The following is a 22,341-nucleotide window of genomic DNA, read 5'->3' on the forward strand; positions in this document are numbered from 1 at the left end:
CTGTACTGAGTTCATGCAGTTCTGTTTTGGGTAACCTCCTGATCCTCAGAACAATGAGAACACATTCATCTCCTAAGATCCAAATCAACAGTGACTCCCTCCACTGAGGCTTCCCATTTTTCAGTACAACTGGCAAACTGTCCCACCTCGTCCCCATTCTCATGCTTCTATAGCACCATTTAGGCAGTGGCTGTTGCCATAGTGCCCTTCATATCCGAAGTGTCTGCTATAAAGTCTGGTATATAGACAGAGATCAGTAAACTTCTGTTGAGTGTAATATAAATTGAGGGAGTAGGTACATGTGGCTATACTTCCACTTAAAATGCTATGTTCAGAGAGAAATACAAATCCTATCGAAAAGCTTGATTTACAAATTACTATAATTTTTATTAACAAGAATATTCTTAACACCTGTCACTTACTGTCCCTTACTCTTGTGCTGATTATTTTACATGCATTATATCATTAATGGTTTTTGACAACCTTTGAGGGTTTTCCTTTCCAATATTATCCTTACTTTAGAGATGAGGAAACTGAGGATCGGAGAGATAGAGAGCCCCGCTTAGAGCCAGAAGGGCTGGCTCAAAAACAGCCTGGCCTGATCCAGAGGCCAGCAATTAATGACCACACCACGGGGCACCACCCCTCGGATAAGATTCCACTCTCCGTGAAAACCGTAAGTTTGAATTCTTTGATCTATTATGCATCAGCTAAGTGAGAAATAGAAAAAAACCTCTTCCCCTGTATCCTAATAATTCTCCACTGATACAATGAGAAATGCTCCTAAATCTGAGATTCGCAAAGAGAGAAACCTTGCTCTCTTGACCCTTGCTCTCCTTCCCCAAACCCAGGAAAGGATGAATGTGAGAATTCTACTTCCTTTCCTAACTTGACAGGCAATTTACCTGATAAAGAGGGAAAGGTACAAATTCTCCCGATGGATATTTATCGACGAATAGCCCCTTTCTTTTAAAAAAAAAAATTTTTTTTTAAATGTTCATTTATTTTTGACAGACAGACACAGAGTGTGAGCGGGGTAGAGGCAGAGAGACACACACAGAATCTGAAGCAGACTCCAGGCTCTGAGCTGTCAGCACAGAGCCTGATGCGGGGCTCGAACTCATGAACTGTGACATCATGATCTGAGCCGGAGGCTTAACTGACTGAGCCACCCAGATGCCCCACTGACTAGTCCCTTTCTTTACCAAAAGGCTTTGAAGATGCTTGTAACAAAAGTCTTATACATGCTAAGAGTCGGAAGAGAAAAACCAAGAGCTGGGACTATGGAAAAAGGAAGCAAATACACAGGCCATGTGTGCCAACAGCCGGGGCTGTGACCACGTCCCCCGTAACCGAAGATCCCAGTCTTGGTGGAGGGTTCCATCCCAAAAAGTTCATCTGTGCTTTAAATCGAGTTACCGTTAAACTAAATTGCCACAAAGTCTTAAAAGCCTGAGAAAAATACTGCTATAAAGGGAAATTATGGTCATAAAGTTGGTCATGAAATGACAGGTATTATCTAAGAATAAAAAAGGATCTAAAAAGCCCAAGTATCGTTATTAGCTTTGACACGGTGGGCATGGGACAATAAATGTCCAGGCTTATGCTTCTATAATATCCATCCAACTGGTAATGGATACTTCAGAAACATAACTGGTCCCTGAAACTGGAACCTTTTCTTTGCCTTTCCTTCCACAGAGCTAGCACACAATCATGGTCCACTTGCTACAGGGAATAAAAATACCAAAATGTTTCAAATGCAGAGAATATTGTATAGAAGTATACTTTCTTAGCTCTTTTCCCTTGGACTTGGAAACATTTCAGTTACTCTAGTGCTAAAGCTCTCTCTGCTTTGATGGGTTTGTCACACACCAGATCAAATTAGTTGCACAAATGTCTTATTTCTGGTGAAGGATGGAATGAAGCCACAGGACCCAGGACAGAAGACCCGTAAAGCTGCCCCTTCACATCGGGGTCGGATATTCCCACAAAAGGGGAAGGTGGTCTTTCCACTCCTCTGGGGCTCTCTGGTCCGGTCGGCTCTGCCCAGTTCCCAAGCTCACCAACTCGGTGCCTGATTTGGAACTCTGACCACCCAGAGTCTCCCTGAGGGGAAGGTGGGAACATAAGGAATTGTAGGACAGCTAGGGGCAGCCTCGGGCCCCACGAAGAAACTCTTTGGCCTCTAGAGTGGAAAAGAGACCAAAAAAACATCATGGAGCACAGAAGGGGCCATCTGTTAGTCAATGCTCATTTCTCTGCCCCAGTACCTAGTATAGTGCAGGATGCAAAGAAGGCTCTAAGTAGCTTTCTTGGACTGAAAGAAGGTTTGAGAGACCCAAGCTACCAGCTGGAGGCTTTGAGGGTGGTAGCTCGATATTCTCATCTAAAAAATGACATCGGGCTTCCCTCTTACATATCCAGGGTTCTTGGAAGATTACACTGAGGTCCCTGTGTGTTTCAGAAGCTCTCTGGCAAAATACTAAGCTCCATTCAAAGACAAGAATCGCTGAACAGCAATCCAGTGGCCAATTTTCAGGACAAAGCAATGGTGGCCATGTGGCGCTATGCTCCCCTTCCTGCCTGCTGCCCTGGCCCCTTTCCTTCCACCACCTTCTGTGAGTCCCAACCTCCCACTTCCAGCAGCTCTGGTGTCTTCCCCGTCCTCACCTCGGGCACTCAAACCCAGGGTTAACACCAACTGATGCTGAGGAAGTTCATCTCTCCCAGCTGTGTGACACCAGGCGGCCCCTCCCAGGCTAAGGCCCGGTGATGGTGACCACAGAGTCATTCCTTTCTCAGCTTGAGATAAATAAAGCCCCAGGCAAAGGCCTACGGCCATTATTCCTGTTTAAAGCCAGGGCTGACCAGTGGCTCCTGGTCTCACCAGCCTGCTGGCCCACTAGGTTCTAAGGGTACAGAGTAACAGGATGGACTCCCAAGTATGGTCTGTTCCATTTTCTAAAAGGTCAGGTCTGCATTCCTTAGAAACGAGAATACCTATTAGCCCAGGTTCCATTTTTCTGGGACTGAGAGACTGTATCTCAACTTCATAGCTTTTCCTTTCTCACCAAACTCTAGGCGCAAGTTTTCCAGAACAGTTTGCACGAGGGCACTTGGCACCCAGGGACGCTGGTGTTGAGCACTGTCACACTTTACCGCCCTGAGGATGGGTCATGCAAGATTGCCTGCAGTCTTTATTAACCACGGTGCAAAAATGAAACTAGTTAGGAGTTCATCTGAGTGAGACCAACAAATATTACTGCTCTTCATTCAAAACTGGCATTTTATTTCTCTGAGACAGCCTGAGGTGGCACAACTACCTGGCAGAGTGGATAATAACTGAGCATTACTAAACAGGACTGTGTTTGCCTTCTCCTTTTCTTCACTTACACGGATGATGTCAACTCCTTTCATATGATACTGATGTATGTCCCCTTGCCATGGAGATAAGCACAAGGGAACGATTCCTCTTAATGAGCTGATGATGAGGTCCGAGTGGCCCCACAAGCCAGACATGGCCCCAGACAATGGGTCTGCTCTCAAATGTGGGAAAGGAGGCCTAATAAGTAGCTCTCTAAGACTAAATTCTAACACTGAAATAATGACTTGTGCAGGGGCCTTCCAAAATTCAATCAGTAATAATCCCAACTGCAAAATTTAACTACTTAGGGGAACATTTTAAAACGAGTGCTTCCGGGCAGATTTACAAAAAGAGCTAATGTTGGTTAACACCAGTCAGTTCCTGGGAGCCCCACTAACATTTGTTTACGGATGTCTAGAGTCGCTGCTAACATCATTGTGGAAACTTTCCAAGTTAAAAACAATTCAGACGAGCTTAGAGCTTTGAAGCAAATCTATGGTTCTTTTCCGCACACGGACAGTATGTGCCCCTGGGGCCTGTGGGCAGCCATTAGAGTGTGGTCTGAGGGCCACCAGGAGAGCTGCCTGGGAGGCTGCGAACAACAGAGGTGCCTCAGCTCCACATTGGTGACCAGAATCTCCAGACAGGGGCCAGGAATCTACATCAAAAAAAATTCCTTAGTGACTCTCAGCACACGGCAAAGAGTCTGCTCCAAGGAAACGCAAAGCTGCCTTTGCTTTTCCTCTCGGCCCGTGAAATCGTCCCTCAAGGAAGAAGAGGGCCTGATAGGAATCAAAGCGAGTCTTCAATACATATGTGGTGAAGTACAAAATCTATTGTGTAAGAATATTATCTCTCCCCTCTTCCTCAAGCTGCCGGGAGTCCTGGCACCACATCTGAACTCAATTACAGAAATTCTGTAGGCCTCCATGGCTTCTATTTTTAAGCTTTTTTTTTTCCTCTCTCTCTAATTTTTACTCTTAGGTCTCCCTGGTTCTCACTTTTACCTTTTATTTGTTTGCTGCCATTATTTTACTTCACGGTTTTTGTAGGCACTGTCAAGTCTTCTATGGAATTAAACAAGGTGACATGTAAATAAATAAACATACTTAGGTACGGATGCCAGGTTCCTTCCCATGCAAAGACCCTGCCACAGAGACTGGAGCACACGCCTTTGTTCTAGGCTTTCAGAAGGGAATCTTTTCTCAGAGTTTTTAGTAAAAGCACCAGCAGCCTTACTTGTGTCCTTGGAGCTCGATGGCTGTTCCTTTCCTCCCGCCGATGTCCCACATGATAACGGAGTGATCGGAGCTGCCGGAGAACAACACTCGCTGGACGGGGTCCCAACAGAGAGCAGTCACCCCACCTGACAGAACAGACACAGCGGGACATTCGTCACCAGGCAACAACAGCATTCACCAATAAATGTGAATGCAAAGGCGTTAGGATCTAGTGTAGTTCTTCTGCTTAGAGAACACACAAGTAAGTCCCCGAAGAGAAAAAAAACGGACTCCCAGAGTAAAAGTCCTGCCCTTTCAGCATTTTTCCCCAAAACTTAATATACCATAAAATCAATTATATAAAAACCAAAGGAAATGAAAAAGGCAATTAATTGACAGACAAGAGACGTAATTCGAAGAATGGAAAATATCACACTACTTGGAAGTATTAACCATATTTCCTTAGCTTCTGTCTACCTCCCACCCTGACAATAACAAATGAGAAGTAAATGAAGTTTTCAATAGTTTAGTTGGATTCTTTACTCTTTTTAAAATTTTTTTTTTAATATTTATTTTCAAGAGAGAGAGTGAGACAGAACGTGAGCAGGGGAGGGGCAGAGAGAGAGAGAGGGAGACACAGAATCGGAAGCAGGCTCCAGGCTCTGAGCTGTCGGCACAGAGCCTGACGCGGGGCTCGAACCACAAACCGTGAGAACCTGACCCGAGCCAAAGTCGGACGCCCAACCGACTGAGCCACCCCGGAGCCCCAGATTCTTCATTCTTCAGCACAGATATAATTAGACTACAACATCGGAATTTAAAATTTATTTCCTCTCTTTGGGAATTTAAATTTACAGATTTGGGGCACATCATGCACATCCCTAAGGGTCAATTTCCTCGACTGTAAATGGGGATAATGGGGTTACATCCGAACATCTGCATGCAACTAATGATAATATCAACCTGGCCATTACCTACTTCATAGGTTGTGGTGATAATGAGGTTGGATCCGTTACATAGGACCCCTCTGTAAACTGTAGCGTGAGGTACACACATGCTGATTATTAGCATTAGTCTACCGGTGCGGCAATGAAATATTATGACAGATCTTTCTCTGGCAGTCGCCTTATAAATCAAACTCCTGCATGATGAGAACAATATTAACTTTTTCCACATAATATGGGCACAAAGCCTACAAACACTTAAGAATGTGAGAAATACTCATTTTTTTACATTATTGAAAAATATTATGTTCTGAAAAGAACAGAAAATACCATCTTGTTTCTTCAAATCTGCCTTTTTCTTATTTAGATTATCAATTTGTTCTAACAAAGCGCTGCACTTTAAAAGCTTTTAGGAAAGTTTCTTTCACATGACATTCTCAGAAGGTTGTTGTTGTTGTTTTCTCCCCAAGATCAAAAGGGAAAAGAAATCCCACTATTCCGGCTTACGTTTAATAGCTTCTCCCTATACCTGTGTAACATTCTGCTGGCACATATTCCTGCCCACGAAGGAGTAAACACCCCAACCCACCAGTGTACCTGCAGGGCCCCCCCCCGACACTCCCATCTCCTCCCCCACCACCACATAACAGCTCGGAGCACGGGGCCAGCAGCAGACAGGCTCTGGGGTTGTCTCTTGAATGAATGAAGGAGCAGATGAATGAAAACACATGAATCTTTTTTTCACCCACCATCCTTGTTACTTGGAACTCCTCTACCAGACTCACTGACCCTTCAAAGTTAAATATTGCTTCTCCTTTTATACAACTCCTCTTGGTTTCCTGCTGTTGAACTCCATGCTTACAGCAGTCCCTCCTTGTCCATGGTTTCACTTCCCGGGGTTTCAGGTACCCGTGGACAACTGTGGTCTGGAAGTAGATGATCGTTCTTCTGCGGGACCCTCGGATGGTGAGCGGTAGCCTAACGCTATGCCATCCATCTCATGTGATCTCACTGCAAAGGCATCTGATCATCTCACCTCGTCACAGGAAGAAGGGGGAAGCACAGTACAAGAAGATGTTTTCAGAGGCAGGCCACGTTCGCATAACTTTCATTACAGTATATGTAAACACAGTATATCTAGGGTTCAGTAGTATCTGTAGTTTCAGGCATCCACTGCGGGGTCCTGGAACTTGTCCCCCGCAGATTTGGGGGGGCTGCACTGTACTTTTTAAATTTAACCATCCTTCAGTAATTTCAGGATATTCCATCCTGCAAAACATGTTATTTATTCCCACACGGTACCCAATGGCTTACTTTGTTAAATACCTGTGGCAGAGTTAGCTAATCGTCCACCTAGATCCATACTTCCACTTCCATATATGGAGTGCTCCCTGGAAAGCCACTGTCCTGCAGGGATCGTATTTACGGGGCCCTCTTGCATCTAGGGGGCATGTGACCAGTTCTCAGCAACTGAATCCAGAAAGTAATCTGCGTTCCTTCCAGACGAGAGCAGTCCCTTTTTCACTTTCTCTTTGTACTTCCTCCTTGAGGACTCCAAGACCCCAGGGCATGGAGAAACTACATTCTAGAAGGAGCCAGAGTCCCTGAATCACCACATGGAATAGAGCTGTAAATCCACAACCAGACTGAACCAGAATGAACAAAAACAGAATGAACAAAAACAACCACTGAGTTGTCACAAGAGTGACAAACTTCTGCTACACGAAGCCACTGGAATGTTAGAAATTATTTGTTAGAGCCTTTTTTTTTTTTTTTTTTTTTTAAGTAGGCTTCAAACCCAGCATGGAGCCCAGTGTGGGGCTTGAACTAATAACCCTGAGATCAAGACCTGAGCTAAGATCAAGAGTCAGATGCTCAACCAACTGAGCTACCCAGGTGCCTAGCATTAGGTATTATAATGCCATATACTTACTGGGATATGTAATAAGGCTGGCCCAAGAGGAAGGTGAGAGTCACCAAAAGCTTCATAAATCAGGCAAATAAAAAGAAGTTACTACCTTAGGCTGTTAATCTTGATGCCTTATGTTTCACCAGAATTGGAGAAGACCTCAGGTGGGGAACTATTCCATCAGCCTCCAAAGCAATCCACTATAAACTCTAAATTGTTTTTTTCCAAAGATACCTAAAGTCTAAGCACTTCTGCCACCTCTAATACTACCATCCTTGCATAAGAGCCACTATCAAAATTCTTTCCTAGAAAATTAAAAAGCATGACACATATTTTGTTGGAAAGCCTTCGGGGGAAAAAGACACTCTCATATATCACTGATGAGAACGCAAACCAGTACAATGGGGAAGGCCGTATCCAACAAGCCATACCTGTGCTTAGCTTTTACTCTCACTTTCAGGAGTTTATCGTGAAGATATTGTCCCCATCCCCACCAAGTAATACATAGATACATATGCACAAGGAGAATGCTCATATAAGAGAGTGGGTGAATTAACTATGGTACATCCACACAGTATTACGCAGCTATGAGAAAGAATGAACAGAATCATTTAGGTGGATAGAAAGTGATTTCCAGGATACACTGTAAAGTGTAAAAGGCAACATGCCAAAGAACAGCTATATTGTACTACCTTTCATCTAAGAAAAAAGGGGAGGGGCGCCTGGGTGGCGCAGTCGGTTAGGCGTCCGACTTCAGCCAGGTCACGATCTCGCGGTCCAGCCCCACGTCAGGCTCTGGGCTGATGGCTCGGAGCCTGGAGCCTGTTTCCGATTCTGTGTCTCCCTCTCTCTCTGCCCCTCCCCCGTTCATGCTCTGTCTCTCTCTGTCCCAAAAATAAATAAAAACGTTGAAAAAAAAAAATTTTTTTTTAAATAAAAAAAAATAAAAAAAATTTAAAAAAAAGGGGAAATAAATGAATGAGATGTGTTAACTTCAGCAGGTGCTTGGGCACAGCCATGGAGAAGGGGTGAAGCAGACTGGCACTTTCCTGAGTGTACTTTTTGTTTGGTTCTGGGTTTTGGAATCATATTGTTTCACATACTCAAAAATAGGTAAATAAAATTAACAAGGAGTGTGTTGGCAGGGCAGGGTGTGGACCCCAAATAGAATATAAACAGGAACAAGTGAACCTAACTGTATTACAAATGAATGATACAATAACCACACTAAAGGCGGGAGGGGGCAAGCTGACAAAAGTAACTTTGGAAAATAGTAATTTGACTACACAGTCGAAGGCAAAATATAAGATTTGTACACAAATACAGTACTTTAGTTAGTAGGTTTGTACATGAGTTATAGGTTAGCAATTCTGAACCTATTCTGTATTTTAGGATTGAACAAGTAAATACATCGAGGATAATGAGAGTTGACTTTCTCACTCATAATAGGAGTTACAGTTGGGGGGTTAGAATGGAATTGGAAGCATCCGTATGACATCACATAAAAGTTACAGAAATCCTTACAGATGTGTGAGTGCACACATATTTTCTAGCTCTGTCTATTGAGGGCCCAGAAGCAATGATCCCTCCACACCCTGCCATTAACAGTGAGCACGCATGGCACCCTGAGTTTGGCTTCTAGAAGTATCCCCTCATACTATCTATTCTTCAATGAAGGAAACAAGGCTGTATGAATGTTAATTCTAGGGCCGAGGCAGGTAGTATACAACATGAGTCAGAAATATCAAGACGTGGTTATCAAAAAGCAAAGGGACAGGTCAAAAGGTCAGAAACACCACTGTGAAGAAGCCAGTGTTCCACTGGTCAAATCTGGGACAATGTGAGCAAGAAAATAAATCAATGGTGGTAATGAATCCTCACACACAGAAATAATTAAGAACTCGTGAGCCCATACTGGTATAAACAATTTAAAAAATAAATAAATAAATGGGGGAGAAATGAAAGCTTTTCCTTACCATAAAATTCCAACCAAAAAGTGTCGAAGAGAAAAGGACTAGAAAAAGCACAATCTAGCAAGCACCACAGTCATGACTGTTTCTGGTAAGAGTCATCAGTGGATAGTAAAATTACTGGGCAGAAATATGATGAGAAATAGTATTTACATGGCTTCAAAATATTTCCTCCTAAAATAGTTATGAATTACAAAGGGTGACTACGGTGGGGAAACTAGGCACGCACTACCTTAACCAAATAATCAAAGTTAACATCACCAGAAAGAGGACAAATCAACATCATGCGCCTCTTGATACGATCCACTGTGAAGGACATAACATCACTTCCATGGTATTCACATAAAAAATGCATAACCTGAATTTAACCCTGAGGAAACATCAAATGGAGGGACATTCTACAAGGGAGGGACATTCTGGCTGGAATGCCAAGAATGACCTCAAAATGCCAAGGTCATGACAGAAAAAGGAAGACTCAGAACTGTTCCGTGTTCAAGGGAACTAAAGAGACATTATAAGGAAATGCAGCATGTGGTCCTGATCAGACTGTGAACCAGGAAAAGGCAATTAGTGGGATAACTGGAGAGATGTGAGTAAGGTCTGTAGATTAGGGAACAGGACTCTGTCAACGTTAACTTCCTGATTTTGGTATCTGTGCTGTAGTTTTCAAAGATGTTAACATCCGTGGAATCTGGGTGAAGGATGTACAGAACTCTCTGCACTGTTCTGCAGCTTCTTTAAAGTCTGAAATTATTTCCAAATGAAAAGTTAAAATAAAAAAGCCCCAAACTATAAGACTGTGTGAACGGCCTCCTACACAGGTTCCTCGCTTCTACTCCTGTTTCTGTAGTCTGCTCTCCACACAGCAGCTGAAGCGACCACCGAAGAACACAGAGCAGATTATGACACCCCTTGCTCGAATCCCTCCAATGGTTCCCCATCCCGTTCAGAGTAAAATGCAAAGTTCCTCTCCATGGCCTTTCAAGACCCTGTACGATCTAGCTCCTGCCCCTACTGTGAAGCTTCCCCGCCCCCACCCCGCCCCCCGCTCTGCTCTAATCACGCTGGATGCCCCTTCATCATGCTAGGTTCATTCCCACTTCTAGCTCTTTGCCCTTGTTGCCTCTGCCTGGGATTCTCTTCCTCCAGATTATCACTGGTGCATGCCCTCACTTCACAAAGATCCCTGTTCAGATGCCACCTGTTTACAGAGACCGTCCTTGGTCACTCTTACCACTCTCCTCTTTATGGTTTTATTTTTTTCTTCAGAACACATAGTTACTGTCTACTGCCCCCACAGAATATAAGCTCTTGGAGGGCCAGGGTTTGGCTTGTTCACCACAGTGTCTCTAGGATCTAGAATTCTGTTCAGCTTACGGGAGACACTCAATAAACACAGACAAGTGAGCAAATGATTGAAGTAAGTACATGAATGTTCTTTGCCTTGTTCCTAGCACCTGGAATAGGCATGTGGCATCTCTTTTCCTAGTTGACCAATGTTGTCTGTGTGACAGCCTTTATTCTACCCCTCACATCTTTTAGGTCAGTGAATGCTCATCTCAAGGAGACGCTCTGGAGATGGTCTTACTTGACTGGTTCAGCCACTGGGGACAGAAAAGGGAAAGATGACTAATGTATTTTTTCCTCTCCTTAGTTTGTGTTTGTGGTCCCCCCCCCCCGCCCCCGCCCCAGATTCCTATGTTGTAACCTAATCCTCGATATTCTGAGGTGATTAAGTCATAAGGGTGTAGCCCCCATGACTGAGGTTGGCGCCCTTATGAAAGTGATCCCAGAGAGCTCCTCAGTCGCTTCTGTCACGTGAGCTTATAGTGAGAAAGCAGCCATCTATAAACCAGGAAGTGGTCTCACTAGACATTCAATCAGCCAGCGCCTTGATCTTGGACTTCCCAGTTCCTAGAACAAATATCTATTGTTTCTAACCCACCCAGCCTATGATAGCCTGTTAGGGCAGCCTGAATAGACTAAGACAACATATTAAGTGGGTAGGTTCTTTAAAGCATCATATCAGATTTAAATAATGGTGGGCACTAGTAAAAAGAATAGTTAGAAAGGCTTATTTGACATAATTAAAGACTTAATTGGGTGGGCTGTTCATCCTGTCAGAATAAACATGGAAAATCTTAAAAAAAGGCTTACCATGGGGGCGCCTGGGTGGCTCAGTCGGTTAAGCGGCCGACTTCGGCTCAGGTCATGATCTCATGGTCCATGAGTTCGAGCCCCGCATCGGGCTCTGTGCTGACAGCTCAGAGCCTGGAGCCTGTTTCAGATTCTGTGTGTCCCTCTCTCTGACCCTCCCCTGTTCACGCTCTGTCTCAAAAATAAATAAAAAACGCTAAAAAAAAAATTTGGAAAAAAAAAAAAAAAAAAAAAGGCTTACCATGTGCCAAGTGATGGATCCCTCTCAACTCCCTACCAGTACACACCCACATCTATAGGCACAGCACCATGAGAAGCAGGCCTTCTTTGTTGGTGACTATGGGATGAGGATGGTTTATGGTGAAGCAATAGGAAGTTTAGATGTGGTTAGTGTAAGTGCACAGGCTCTGGAACCAGATCCTAGGCTCAACTCCTACTAGGTAAGTGACTTTGGGCAAATTATTTAATGTCTTTGTGCCTCAGAAACCTCATCTGTACAACAGGGATGGCAATAATTTTGTTGAGATTAAAGGAGTTAATATACACATCAACATACAGAATAGTGCCTAGCACATGGGGAGCGCTCAGTAAGTGTTAGCTATGATTATAGTGCAGGAGACCCCATCTATACCATCTGTGACAGTGTCCTCTGTTTAGTCAGCCTTGAGGCAGTCATCAGCCTGTTCCCAAACTATCCCAGCCATCAGGAGATCAATTCAAGTTTTAAAAACAAGACCAATCTCTAGTTTTTTCCACATTACATCAGGCTGTAAGGGGCCAGAGCCGGGAAGGGGAGTTCCTGGTAACCCAGAGTCAGGAAGAGAAAAATCAATGCCAGGTTCAAGAAAGTCAAAGTCAGGGTATATTTATCACCCCCTAGGGCTCAGAGTATTACACCACCCTTCAGTAAGAGTGGAAAAGATGGAAGAAAAATCTTCAAGACGGGAAGTAGGATGGGACTGGGAGAAAAACAAATAAATTTTGAGGTCCCTCCCAGCTCTACGTACATGTCCTAACAATGGGGTCTCGTGGATGTTGGCTTATAAATTGCAAACCACAATTTCAAACCAGTGCACTCACAGCACTCATTTCAAACCAATGCAACCAGCATCTACTGAGCATCTTCTACACGGCGGATACCACGCTAGGCTCTGAGGATATAATGAAACCAAGGAAGTCTCAGACCCTACTGGACCAACACAAACACAGCAGAAGATGATGGGATTAATTTTGAGAAGAAGGACATGCGCACTCTGTTTGGTGAAACCATTCTCTCATGGGACCTGTGGCTACTCCTCGGCCTGGAGGGCCCACCAGACCTTTCATCACCCTAAGTAAACTCTCTCTTCAAGGTGCAGCTCAGGTGACTTCTGCAGGAAGCATTCCTCAACGCTCTCCATCTATGCGCGGTCCCCACCTCTGGGTGTGGTTTCTAGCCCTATACTCACCCACCGCATTGAACCTTGTCAGATTATAAATCTGTCCCCGCAGTAAATTTTACTCTGTATCTTTGCATTCAAGCATAGTGTGCAGTGACTGGTACACAGTAGGTGCTTAATAAATGGGTAAGCACCTGGCCGGTTGAATCGGATGGCAGGGAGGAGTGAGAGACAATGAACAAAACCAGTAAGCCATCACTACAGAGGTGCCCTGCAGGGCTTTGGGGTAGGGGTCGGTGGGGAGGCAGCACGCTAAGTCACAGGGGGGCACAGAAGGGTGGAGAGGAGAGCTGCTGACCTACTGGCCTCTTCCTTCCCAGCAGTCTTCCCAGCAGACAGCTTCCTGATGAACAGTCCTTCCTCCAGATGCGTCCGGCAGCACAGAAAGGCAACGGCTGTTAGCGAGCCTGCCTTCCAGAACAGTGCAGACACGCACCTGTGCGCAGTCCACACCCAGGGCACCTTCCTCACCTTCCATATCTAGGTCGGAGTGCGAGGGCCAGGGGCCACAGCAATTGTGGGTTTCCCGGGTTTATGATATTTGAAATGACAGACATCATTTCGTCTGACTTCGCTTCAGACTCCATCTTTCTGCCCCCTCATTTCATGGTGTTTCTCCCTGCCTGTGAACTTCACAATATATGGCTGACAGAGCAATTTCTATCATAAATGAATTTATTCTCAAAAATATAAAGGTTTTTGTCATTATAAAATTTATCTATACTATTACATTTTCTCATAAACATAGGTTTTAATGGTTGCATAATACCACACACAGGGATGTGCCTTATTTCACTTACCATTACATTTTTCTCAACTTTTAACTATTCTAAATTTCGCCAAGCTGAAAATTTTTATTTGTAAAACTTTGTTCATGTTTCTACTGAGTTAGAAGAGATTCCCAAACATGAAACTGGATCAAAGAGTATCAGCATTTTTAGAAATTTAATACGTGTTACCAAAATGCACAGCCCAACTAATTTCTAAGAGACTTTCACAACAGATCTTGCAAAAGCTACAGACTACACGGAGTGCTGCAAAGTCAGGGCTGGAAACTGCCAGATCTGTCTTTACGAGTGCGATATGGCACCTCGCCCGGAACGTTCCAGCCTACCCTACAGGGTAAGGAAGGGGAACAGCCTCCCTGTAACTACACAAGAGCCACCTGAGTCTCCAACCGCAAGGCCTCTTGAATAAAATATCTGACCTTTCACTTACTACATTCTGCAGTTACTCGGGCTGAAGCGAGGGATGTTTCTGTAAAGCTGAATGTGCTCTACCTCTTAGACTATGCTTTCCTCCTGACATCCACAAAAGGACATCCAGCTGTCCCCTTGCCACCACTCCTGGGGCGTCCCTGTCATCAGAATACTCCACCACCCTTCAGCCAGAGTGGAAAAAATGGAAGGAAGATGTTCAGCTCCAAGCACGGTGCTCTCTCCTAAAACTGCTCTAAACTCTAGCATTCCTGTTTCAGCAAATGGCATCACTATCCACCCAAATGCTCCAGATGGAAACCTGGGAGCCACTCCCACCCCACATGCCAAGTGCTGAGGACTCCCAATCTCCTAAAACAATCTTGAATCCCTCCTCTTCTCCCCACACCCTCCACCACCTCCCAGTCCAAACAGGTGGGACTCCAACCCTAGCCTTCCTTCCAAATGGTTTTGGCACATCCATTCTCACCCCCACCCAACCACCGCCACTGCTGCCACAGGGATTTCCTAAAATGGAAACCATGCTACCACCCTGCTTACTTCATCACTGGTTTCCCACTGCCTGAGAACACTGTCCAAAGTTGTTAATATCGTCTGCACGTTCAACCTGTACTCTGCAACCCTGACTCTCCACACCGCCCGTGCGACTCCATACGTCGTTCACGCTTTCCCACTCTGGGCTTTGCATGCGCTTCACACACCTGGAGTCTAGACCGGTCTCACCACCTGGATGACAAGTCTTTCTCCTTACGGTATCATTTATTCATTTTTTTAAATTTTTATTTATTCACTTTTTATTTTTTTTAATTTTTTAATTTTTTTTTAATTTTTTTTTTCAACGTTTATTTATTTTTTTGGGATAGAGAGAGACAGAGCATGAACGGGGGAGGGGCACAGAGAGAGAGGGAGACACAGAATTGGAAACAGGCTCCAGGCTCTGAGCCATCAGCCCAGAGCCTGACACGGGGCTCGAACTCATGGACCGCAAGATCGTGACCTGGCTGAAGTCGGACGCTTAACCGACTGCGCCACCCAGGCACCCCTCACTTTTTATTTTTGAGAGAGAGGGGGGCAAGTGAGCAAGGGGCAGAGAAAGAGAGAGAGAGAGAGAACCTGGCTCACCTGGGGCTTGTGTTTTACCCAAAGCAGGGCTCGTGCTCAACCAAGGTAGGGCTCCTGTTCCCCCACTATGGGGCTCATGCTCACCCGATGAGAGGGCTCAAGCTCACCTGAAGCAGGATTCGAGCTCACCCAAAGTGGGGTTCGAGCTCACCCAAAGCGGGGCTCAAACTCATGAACCATGAGATCATGACCTGATCCAGAGTCATGCCTAACGACTGAGCTACCCAGGCACCCTCCTTACGGATCCTTTAAACACGACTTCCTCAGCAGTCTCCCCTTAGCTCTCTGGATAGGGGGTCCCTCTTGTTATTTACTCCCAATGCAAGTGCTATGAGTGGCACTGGGGGCTCACAGTACTTGCGGCACTCATAACATCCTGATGGACTACCTGAATTCATCGCTTTAACGACTGGATTCCATGACTAGAAGTTGAATAAGCAAGCATTATTTGTCTGATTCACCCCTATACCCCAGCCCTCATCATGCAGAGAGCTAATAATTTGGCTGACTCGATGAAAATCCGTGTCTGCTGGATGTGGAAGTCTTCACTGTAAACAAAAATCAAGTTTTCAACTTAACGATCTGAACCATGCCTCTCCATGTTTTCATTATTTTGGTTATAGTTATACTGTTACTTTCAATAATTCCCCTAACACTTAACAAATTTATTTAATTTATTCAATGTATTTAATTTTTTGTTAAGTAGTATGCTTTGGCAATTTATGTTTGGCCCCTCCTATTTCCAGTATGTTCATACTAACCAAAATAATTCTTAGAAGGAAATGAAAAAAAAAAAAAAAACGAATTTATTGATACTATGAATTTCCAGTGGTTAAAATCTCATTTTTCCCCTCTGTGTTCAAGTCAGTGTATGACTTTTTGGTAGAAATACATTCTAATTTCTGCATAAATAGCAAAGATCTATGTTACTTGGCATTTACTTCCAGAAATAAAACCAGCAGAGGGAGCAAAGGAACATAAAACTAGTTTCCTAGGTCCCCGCGGATTAGTAAATGCTGTGCTGGCCTCCGGGTATGACTATTAGGCCAATTCCATCACTACCCCACATTTTTATATGACTTTCTGTACTATAATACAGAGTGATGGGTGAATGGCTATAACTCTGTATTACAGACCAAAGACGGTCTGCTTCTGAGTTTGGATCTGGACTGATAAGACCCCTGAGATCATTCTTCAATGTATCTGGGTTAATCCTAAAGTCTTTGTTTTGGGGGTGAGGGAATGAGGAGATTAACTAATCCATATAAACCCCTTTTTCCAGAGTTGTGTCTGGCTGAGTTTGGGACTTCCCAGGGCCCAGAACGGGCTTACTGCATAGGAAGAGCTCGACAATACGCTTGCATCATCACGAAATCTCTTAGACATCCCTGCTCTGGCTACAAATGAATGAGATGTGCTGTAGCCGGAGTGGACTGACGACTGTCTAGGGATAATAACAATACGTTGAATATGTGACCTGCAACATTTGCCTTCATGTTAGTTAGTAACTTTCCTGGGCCACATCCAGTCCTCAAAGATATTTCATGGTAAAGTCATATGAGAATGCTCTAAACTCTTTGAGAAAGATAAGGCATAATGCCAAGGTAACATTCTGTACTAGAACTAACCCGGAAGACAGGAAACCCACGGGCTACATCCGGCTCCCCACACACCAGTAAGCAGCAGCGACTTACCCCTTTTCTGGCCTGGAGGCAGCCACGGAGAACTCAGAGCACAGTTATCAGCCGTACAGTGAAGGGCTGAGTACCAAAGAGCCGGGCTGCAAGCCACCTCGGCCTGAACCAGGTCTGGGAACTACCCAGTGTGGTCACCAGGCCCGCTGAGCTCACCACCTGAACTTCACCTTCGGCCCACCCACTCTTGGCTTTCCCATCACTCCTGCCACATTCTGAGGGACAGTTTCCTACCATTCTGCTGCCAGAACAATCTTTTAACTTCTGACCAGGCTAACGTCCTTGCTTAAAACTCTCTTATGGTTTCTCACTGCCGTCGGGCTAGTGCCTCGGTGATCCGAACGGATGCTCGCTTCCTTTCTGGCTGCCTGCCGCCTGCTCGTCGGTGTGCCCACCAAAGGCAGTTACCAGAGTTCCCAAGACAGCACGCTCTCGCAAATCTCCATGCCTTGGACTTCGCTGGTTTTCTCTGCCTAGAGTGTCCTTCTCACTTCTTTTTCATGAACTCAACGCTTACTCCTTCCCAAAGATCTTAGGTCAGGCAACACCTCCCCCGGGAAGACCTTCCTGACAGACTCCCACTCCTGTCCGAGTGACGTGGCCACTCTGGGTTCTTTGAAGTGCCCAGTGCCCGCCTCCCCCTGCCCCCGCCACCAAGCGCTGTGACCACCGTTTAGCGCCCACGTCCCTCACTGTGTAAAAAATGTGAGGAAAGGGCTGTACCTTTTATGTCTATGACGGGGGTAGTGGCTGAGATCGACCAGGGAGAGCGCGCAGTGTAAAGAGACCAGGGTCTAGGGCAGAGCTCACAAAAAATATCACTAAGGAGAGGAGAAAGACAAGCCAGAGAAGCAGAGGAAAACCGGGTGCTAACACGTCACAGGAGCCCAAGGAGGGCGGCCACAGGCAAGAAGAAGAGCCACAATGTAAAGCGCTGCCGACAGGTTCATGGTGACATGGTCCAAAACACGCCCCCTGGATTCAGCAGCCAGCAGGTCACCGGCCCCCTTGGGGACAGGAGCGTCAGCGGAGCGAGAGATGGAGCCAAACTGCAGGTGGATGGAAGGGAAATGAGAGGTGAAGAACTGGAAGCGGCTGGAAGACGATATTCTTTTAAGACACGCCGCCGTCTGCTACAACAGAAAGACATCACGCCGAGTGAAAGAAGCCGGTCACCAAACAACGCCTGGCGTACGAGTCCCCTCTGCGAGGGACCCAGAGCAGGCACACTCAGAGACAGACAGCGGGATGGTGGCTGCCAGGGGCTGGGGGAGGGGCAATGACGGGTGCGCGGTCAGTGGGGTCAGAGTTTCAGTTTTACGAGACAGGGCATGTTGTGTGGACGGATGGTGGTGATATGAATGTCCTCCACGTCACTGCGCTGTATTCTTAAGAGTGATTAAAATGGTGAATTTTAGATGAGGTACGGTTCACCGTAATTTAGAAAAAGGAAAAAGCAGCACTGCTGTTAAGAGAGTAGGACGGACGTTGCTACAACAGGATACGGGGCCGAGAGGGTTTTGTTTGTCCATCGGAAAGGCAAGACACTTGAGCATGTTAATAAATTGAGAAGGGTGAGCTGGTCAAAAGGGAGCCACGGGGGAACAGTTTTTGATGTGGAGACCCCGAGAGCAAGAGATAAGGAGGAGGCAGAAGAAGTTTGTTGGAGAGGAACACAGGGTGCGCCAGAAAACAGTTTTAAAGCCTCTATTGGCTAACCTCTATTTTTCTTTGAAGGCGGAGTCTGGGGAGGGAGAGGGGACTCGGGTGGGGTGGGGAGTGGTGAAGGTCTGGAGGAGTGGAGGGGAGTCCTGAGGACCTGCGAGGGACCGTGTGCAGGGACTGAGGCGACTCTGGCAGCTGGACTGGAATGCTGAATGTTCAGTGGGGAAGAAGGCCCCGGGCTCAGAGCGTGACCTTGCAGCAGCCCCAGGGGCTGAGTGCACAGGAGGGCTGGAGAGGGTGTGAATGGCAGACGTGTTCTTCAGGGAAGAACGAGGGCGCCTGACCAGAGAACGCTGGGCGCCTAGTGGCTGACACCCCTCTGGAAAGGGAGAGAAGATGGGGCGCAGACACTGGCCAACAAGGACAAGAGTGACTGGCCAGCAGGGACCGACTGGCCACGAGGGCAAGAGTAAGGGGAGCTGGAGGAAGGGTTCAGAGAAGCGAAAGATTAGGAGACTGAAGTCAGCAGTGACACACAGCAGTTTAAGGTTCCTGATGTGGGACAGTTCTGGGTCCCTACCAGGCCAGGCTCAGCCAGGGTGGAGGTGGCTAAAAAGAGAAATACAATCAGGAAAGACCTGGGTCCTATCCACAGCAGATGCTTCTATGTGTTCTTCTTCCCAGAAAACATAGATAATTATCTTTTATGACTCTTTTCCCCTGGATTCAATTTCCTCTTTACTGCATTCTTTTTTTTCCCCTTGAGGAAATTCCTTATGATCTAGGTACTATCCCATTTTACATCTTCATTCACCTACTTCTGTTCTTATATGCCATCTGAACTCAATAAGAACCCTGTTCTGTACTAAATCATGGGTTGGTAATCTGTGGGAGACATAAAAGCCCATTAAGAGCCACGAAAACAGGCAGTGACTCATTTCCCAGGGTCAACATCGCAGATTAAAAATACCAGTAAAAACTAATCGTCATCATCTATTCAAGTCTTTCAAAGGCTAAGCATGGATATTTTGTATTACCTGACTTAAATGATCCTGAACAGATCCTGAGCCCTTCCCCAACAAAGAAATCCGAAATAATAAAGGGAGTCTTGGGTTTTACACTGAGAAGAGCCCAGAAGGAAGTTAAAACCAAACCCGTGCCTTTTTATGCAGCCTAGCTAGCCCCAATGACCATATTTTTTATTTTACTGGACTTAGAAGCGGGCATGTCTGTCTTGCACGCCATCTTCTCGCTCCAAGAAGGGCAAGGACAGACTGAGGCAGCTGTCTTTTTGGCCTTCCTGAGGTTTATGCAGTTGTCACATGGTCTCAAAACAATGTCTCATCAGCATATGCCAACACTGGCTTTCTCCAGGGCAATGTGACATAGAACCAACTCACCAACACTCTGGAAATAGACTTGTTCCTCCTTTGTTTGCACTGGTGTAGAAAATTTTGGACATAACATCTTACTGAACCATTGTGGAATCAGTTCAACGTATCCCTTGTATCTGTGTGCATGCTATACTTTGTCACTTTGACAACACAGCATCTCAAGGCCAGAACACGCAGCAGGTGATAGACAGGTCACTGTGAGAGCAGGCACATGGAGATTTTGCTTTCAATCCCACCTGTATGTCCTCTGAACGTTGTGACCAGGGTGCAGTTGTCTTGCTCCAGTTTGAGGATGGTTACTTGTCCTGACTGGTCACCAATAAACACATGCCGGGTTTCAACGTCAAATCTATCATGTAAGCATTAAGGATCATTTCTCGAAATTGAATGGAGGGATTTACAAAAATAAACAAATAACCAAACAAATCAAGAAACGTGCAAATCCCATATGAACAAAGCTTGGACGTAACGCTGAAAGATACAAAAGCAGGCATAACAGAGTGAAAGACACAATATTATTGGACAGTAAGACTTAACACGATAAACATGTCATTTCTCACAATATGAATTTGCAAACTTAATATAATCTCTATAGAAATATCAACATAAGCTTTTTTCCCTAGAACTAGGGAAGTTTAAGTTCATATAAAAAATAAATACACAAGAAATGCCAGGAATATTCTAAAAATAAAAGCAATACGGTATTTGATAGGGGAGATTAGCCCTACCACGTTATTAGAACACGTTACACAGTCTTTTTAAGTGCAAGTGTGGTATTGGTGCATAAATAGACAAACAGACCCATGGAACAAAATGGCAAGTCTACAAATAGACCCCAAAGTATACAGAAATGTAGTACATGTCTGATAAGGGTGGCTCTTCAAGGAATAAGGAAAAGATGGGTTAAAAAAAACAAAAGCGTTGACATCAACTGGATAGTCATTTGGAAAACAAAACAGGATCCGTAGTTCACATTCCATATCAGGATAAACTACAAATGGATGAAGGATCTAAACGTAAACAATGAAAAATGTAAGTTCGAGATGAGAGAGCTCCGTTCTAACCTTGGAGTGGGAAAAGCTACTACTCAAAAACACAAACAACAAAACAAACACCATCAGCAAGGCCAAAAGACAAGCTGGAAAAGATATTTGCAACTTATGTCACAAAAGGCCCAAATCTCTAACATAAAAAGAACAAACCACAAACCTAATAGGAAAGCGGGCAAAATATATGAACACATAGTTCCAGAAGACATGAAAATGAAAACGGGGCTGTGCAAGAGAGGCCTGACTGTCAGCCTCTGAAAGGCTGCTCACAAGGCTGGCAAGGTATCTGGCAACTGGTTTTCAGGGGGGTCCCACCATTAACAGACAAGAGTGGTTCACTGTGCCTGAACCGTGATGATACGGTTTTTGCCAAATACCTGCTTTCCTTTTCAGTCTGTAATTTTGGTACATGTCAGAAAGAGGCTGCCTACGTGACCAGTCTCTAGTAAAAACCTAAGGCGCTGAGTGTCTAGTGAGCTTCCTGGGTTGATAAAACCACTCAACCCTCCTTCTAGAGATCTATCCCAGAGATACACTCGGGCCAAAGTACAAAATGCATGCCTGAGGTTATTCACTCCACGTTATTTTAACAGCTAAAGTTTGAAAACAACAAAAAATTCCATCAAAAGGGGATTTACTGAACTAACTATGATATAAGCAAGCGATAGAGTCCTATCCAGCTAGGGGAAAAAAAGATCTCCATACCATAAGCAAACAGACATGGAGGAATTTCTGGGATACATTATTAAGTGGGGGAAGAAAAGCCACGGTATGTAAGAGTTTATAAGCTACACAATCTTTGTGTAAGAAAGGGAGAGAAATAGAACTATATGAGTGTGTCGTGTGTGTGTGTGTGTGTGTGTGTGTGTGTGCGTGCGCGTGCTCATTTCACAAAAGGAAGCTCTGGAAGGACAAATCAAGATCTGACACACATGGCTGCCTATGGAGGAGGGAGGAACAAGGTGAGGAGACAGGGCTGGTGGTGAGTCTTCTCTCATCATAGTTTGCATTCTGGAATCAAGTCATTATTTCACATATTAAAAATATGCATAAGATTAAAAGAAAAAATCCCCCATATTGATGACAAAGCATAAATGAAGGAACCTAACTATCAAGTTGGTGACATAACCACAGTTAACGGAATTATTTCAAGTGACTTTAGAACACAGCGTTTCAACTGTACATCCTTGGGGGAAA

The 22,341-nt window shown here is 45.0% G+C and overlaps 1 protein-coding gene across 2 annotated transcripts in view; it reads right to left on the minus strand.

Moving 5' to 3' along the window:
• WDFY2 (WD repeat and FYVE domain containing 2) overlaps positions 1-22,341 on the minus strand; it is a 178,802-nt gene that overhangs the window by 16,727 nt on the left and 139,734 nt on the right. For both annotated transcript variants that reach the window (XM_040448343.1, XM_040448344.1), the window contains 2 exons: positions 20,332-20,444; positions 4,604-4,730 (listed from right to left, as the gene is read on the minus strand). In XM_040448343.1, coding sequence (XP_040304277.1) covers positions 4,604-4,730; positions 20,332-20,444 — 240 coding nt within the window. The remainder of the gene's footprint in view (positions 1-4,603; positions 4,731-20,331; positions 20,445-22,341) is intronic.

This window comes from Herpailurus yagouaroundi, unplaced genomic scaffold (genome assembly GCF_014898765.1).
Source record: "Herpailurus yagouaroundi ecotype Mexico unplaced genomic scaffold, PumYag 197, whole genome shotgun sequence".
In the NCBI taxonomy this organism is placed as follows: domain Eukaryota; kingdom Metazoa; phylum Chordata; class Mammalia; order Carnivora; family Felidae; genus Herpailurus; species Herpailurus yagouaroundi.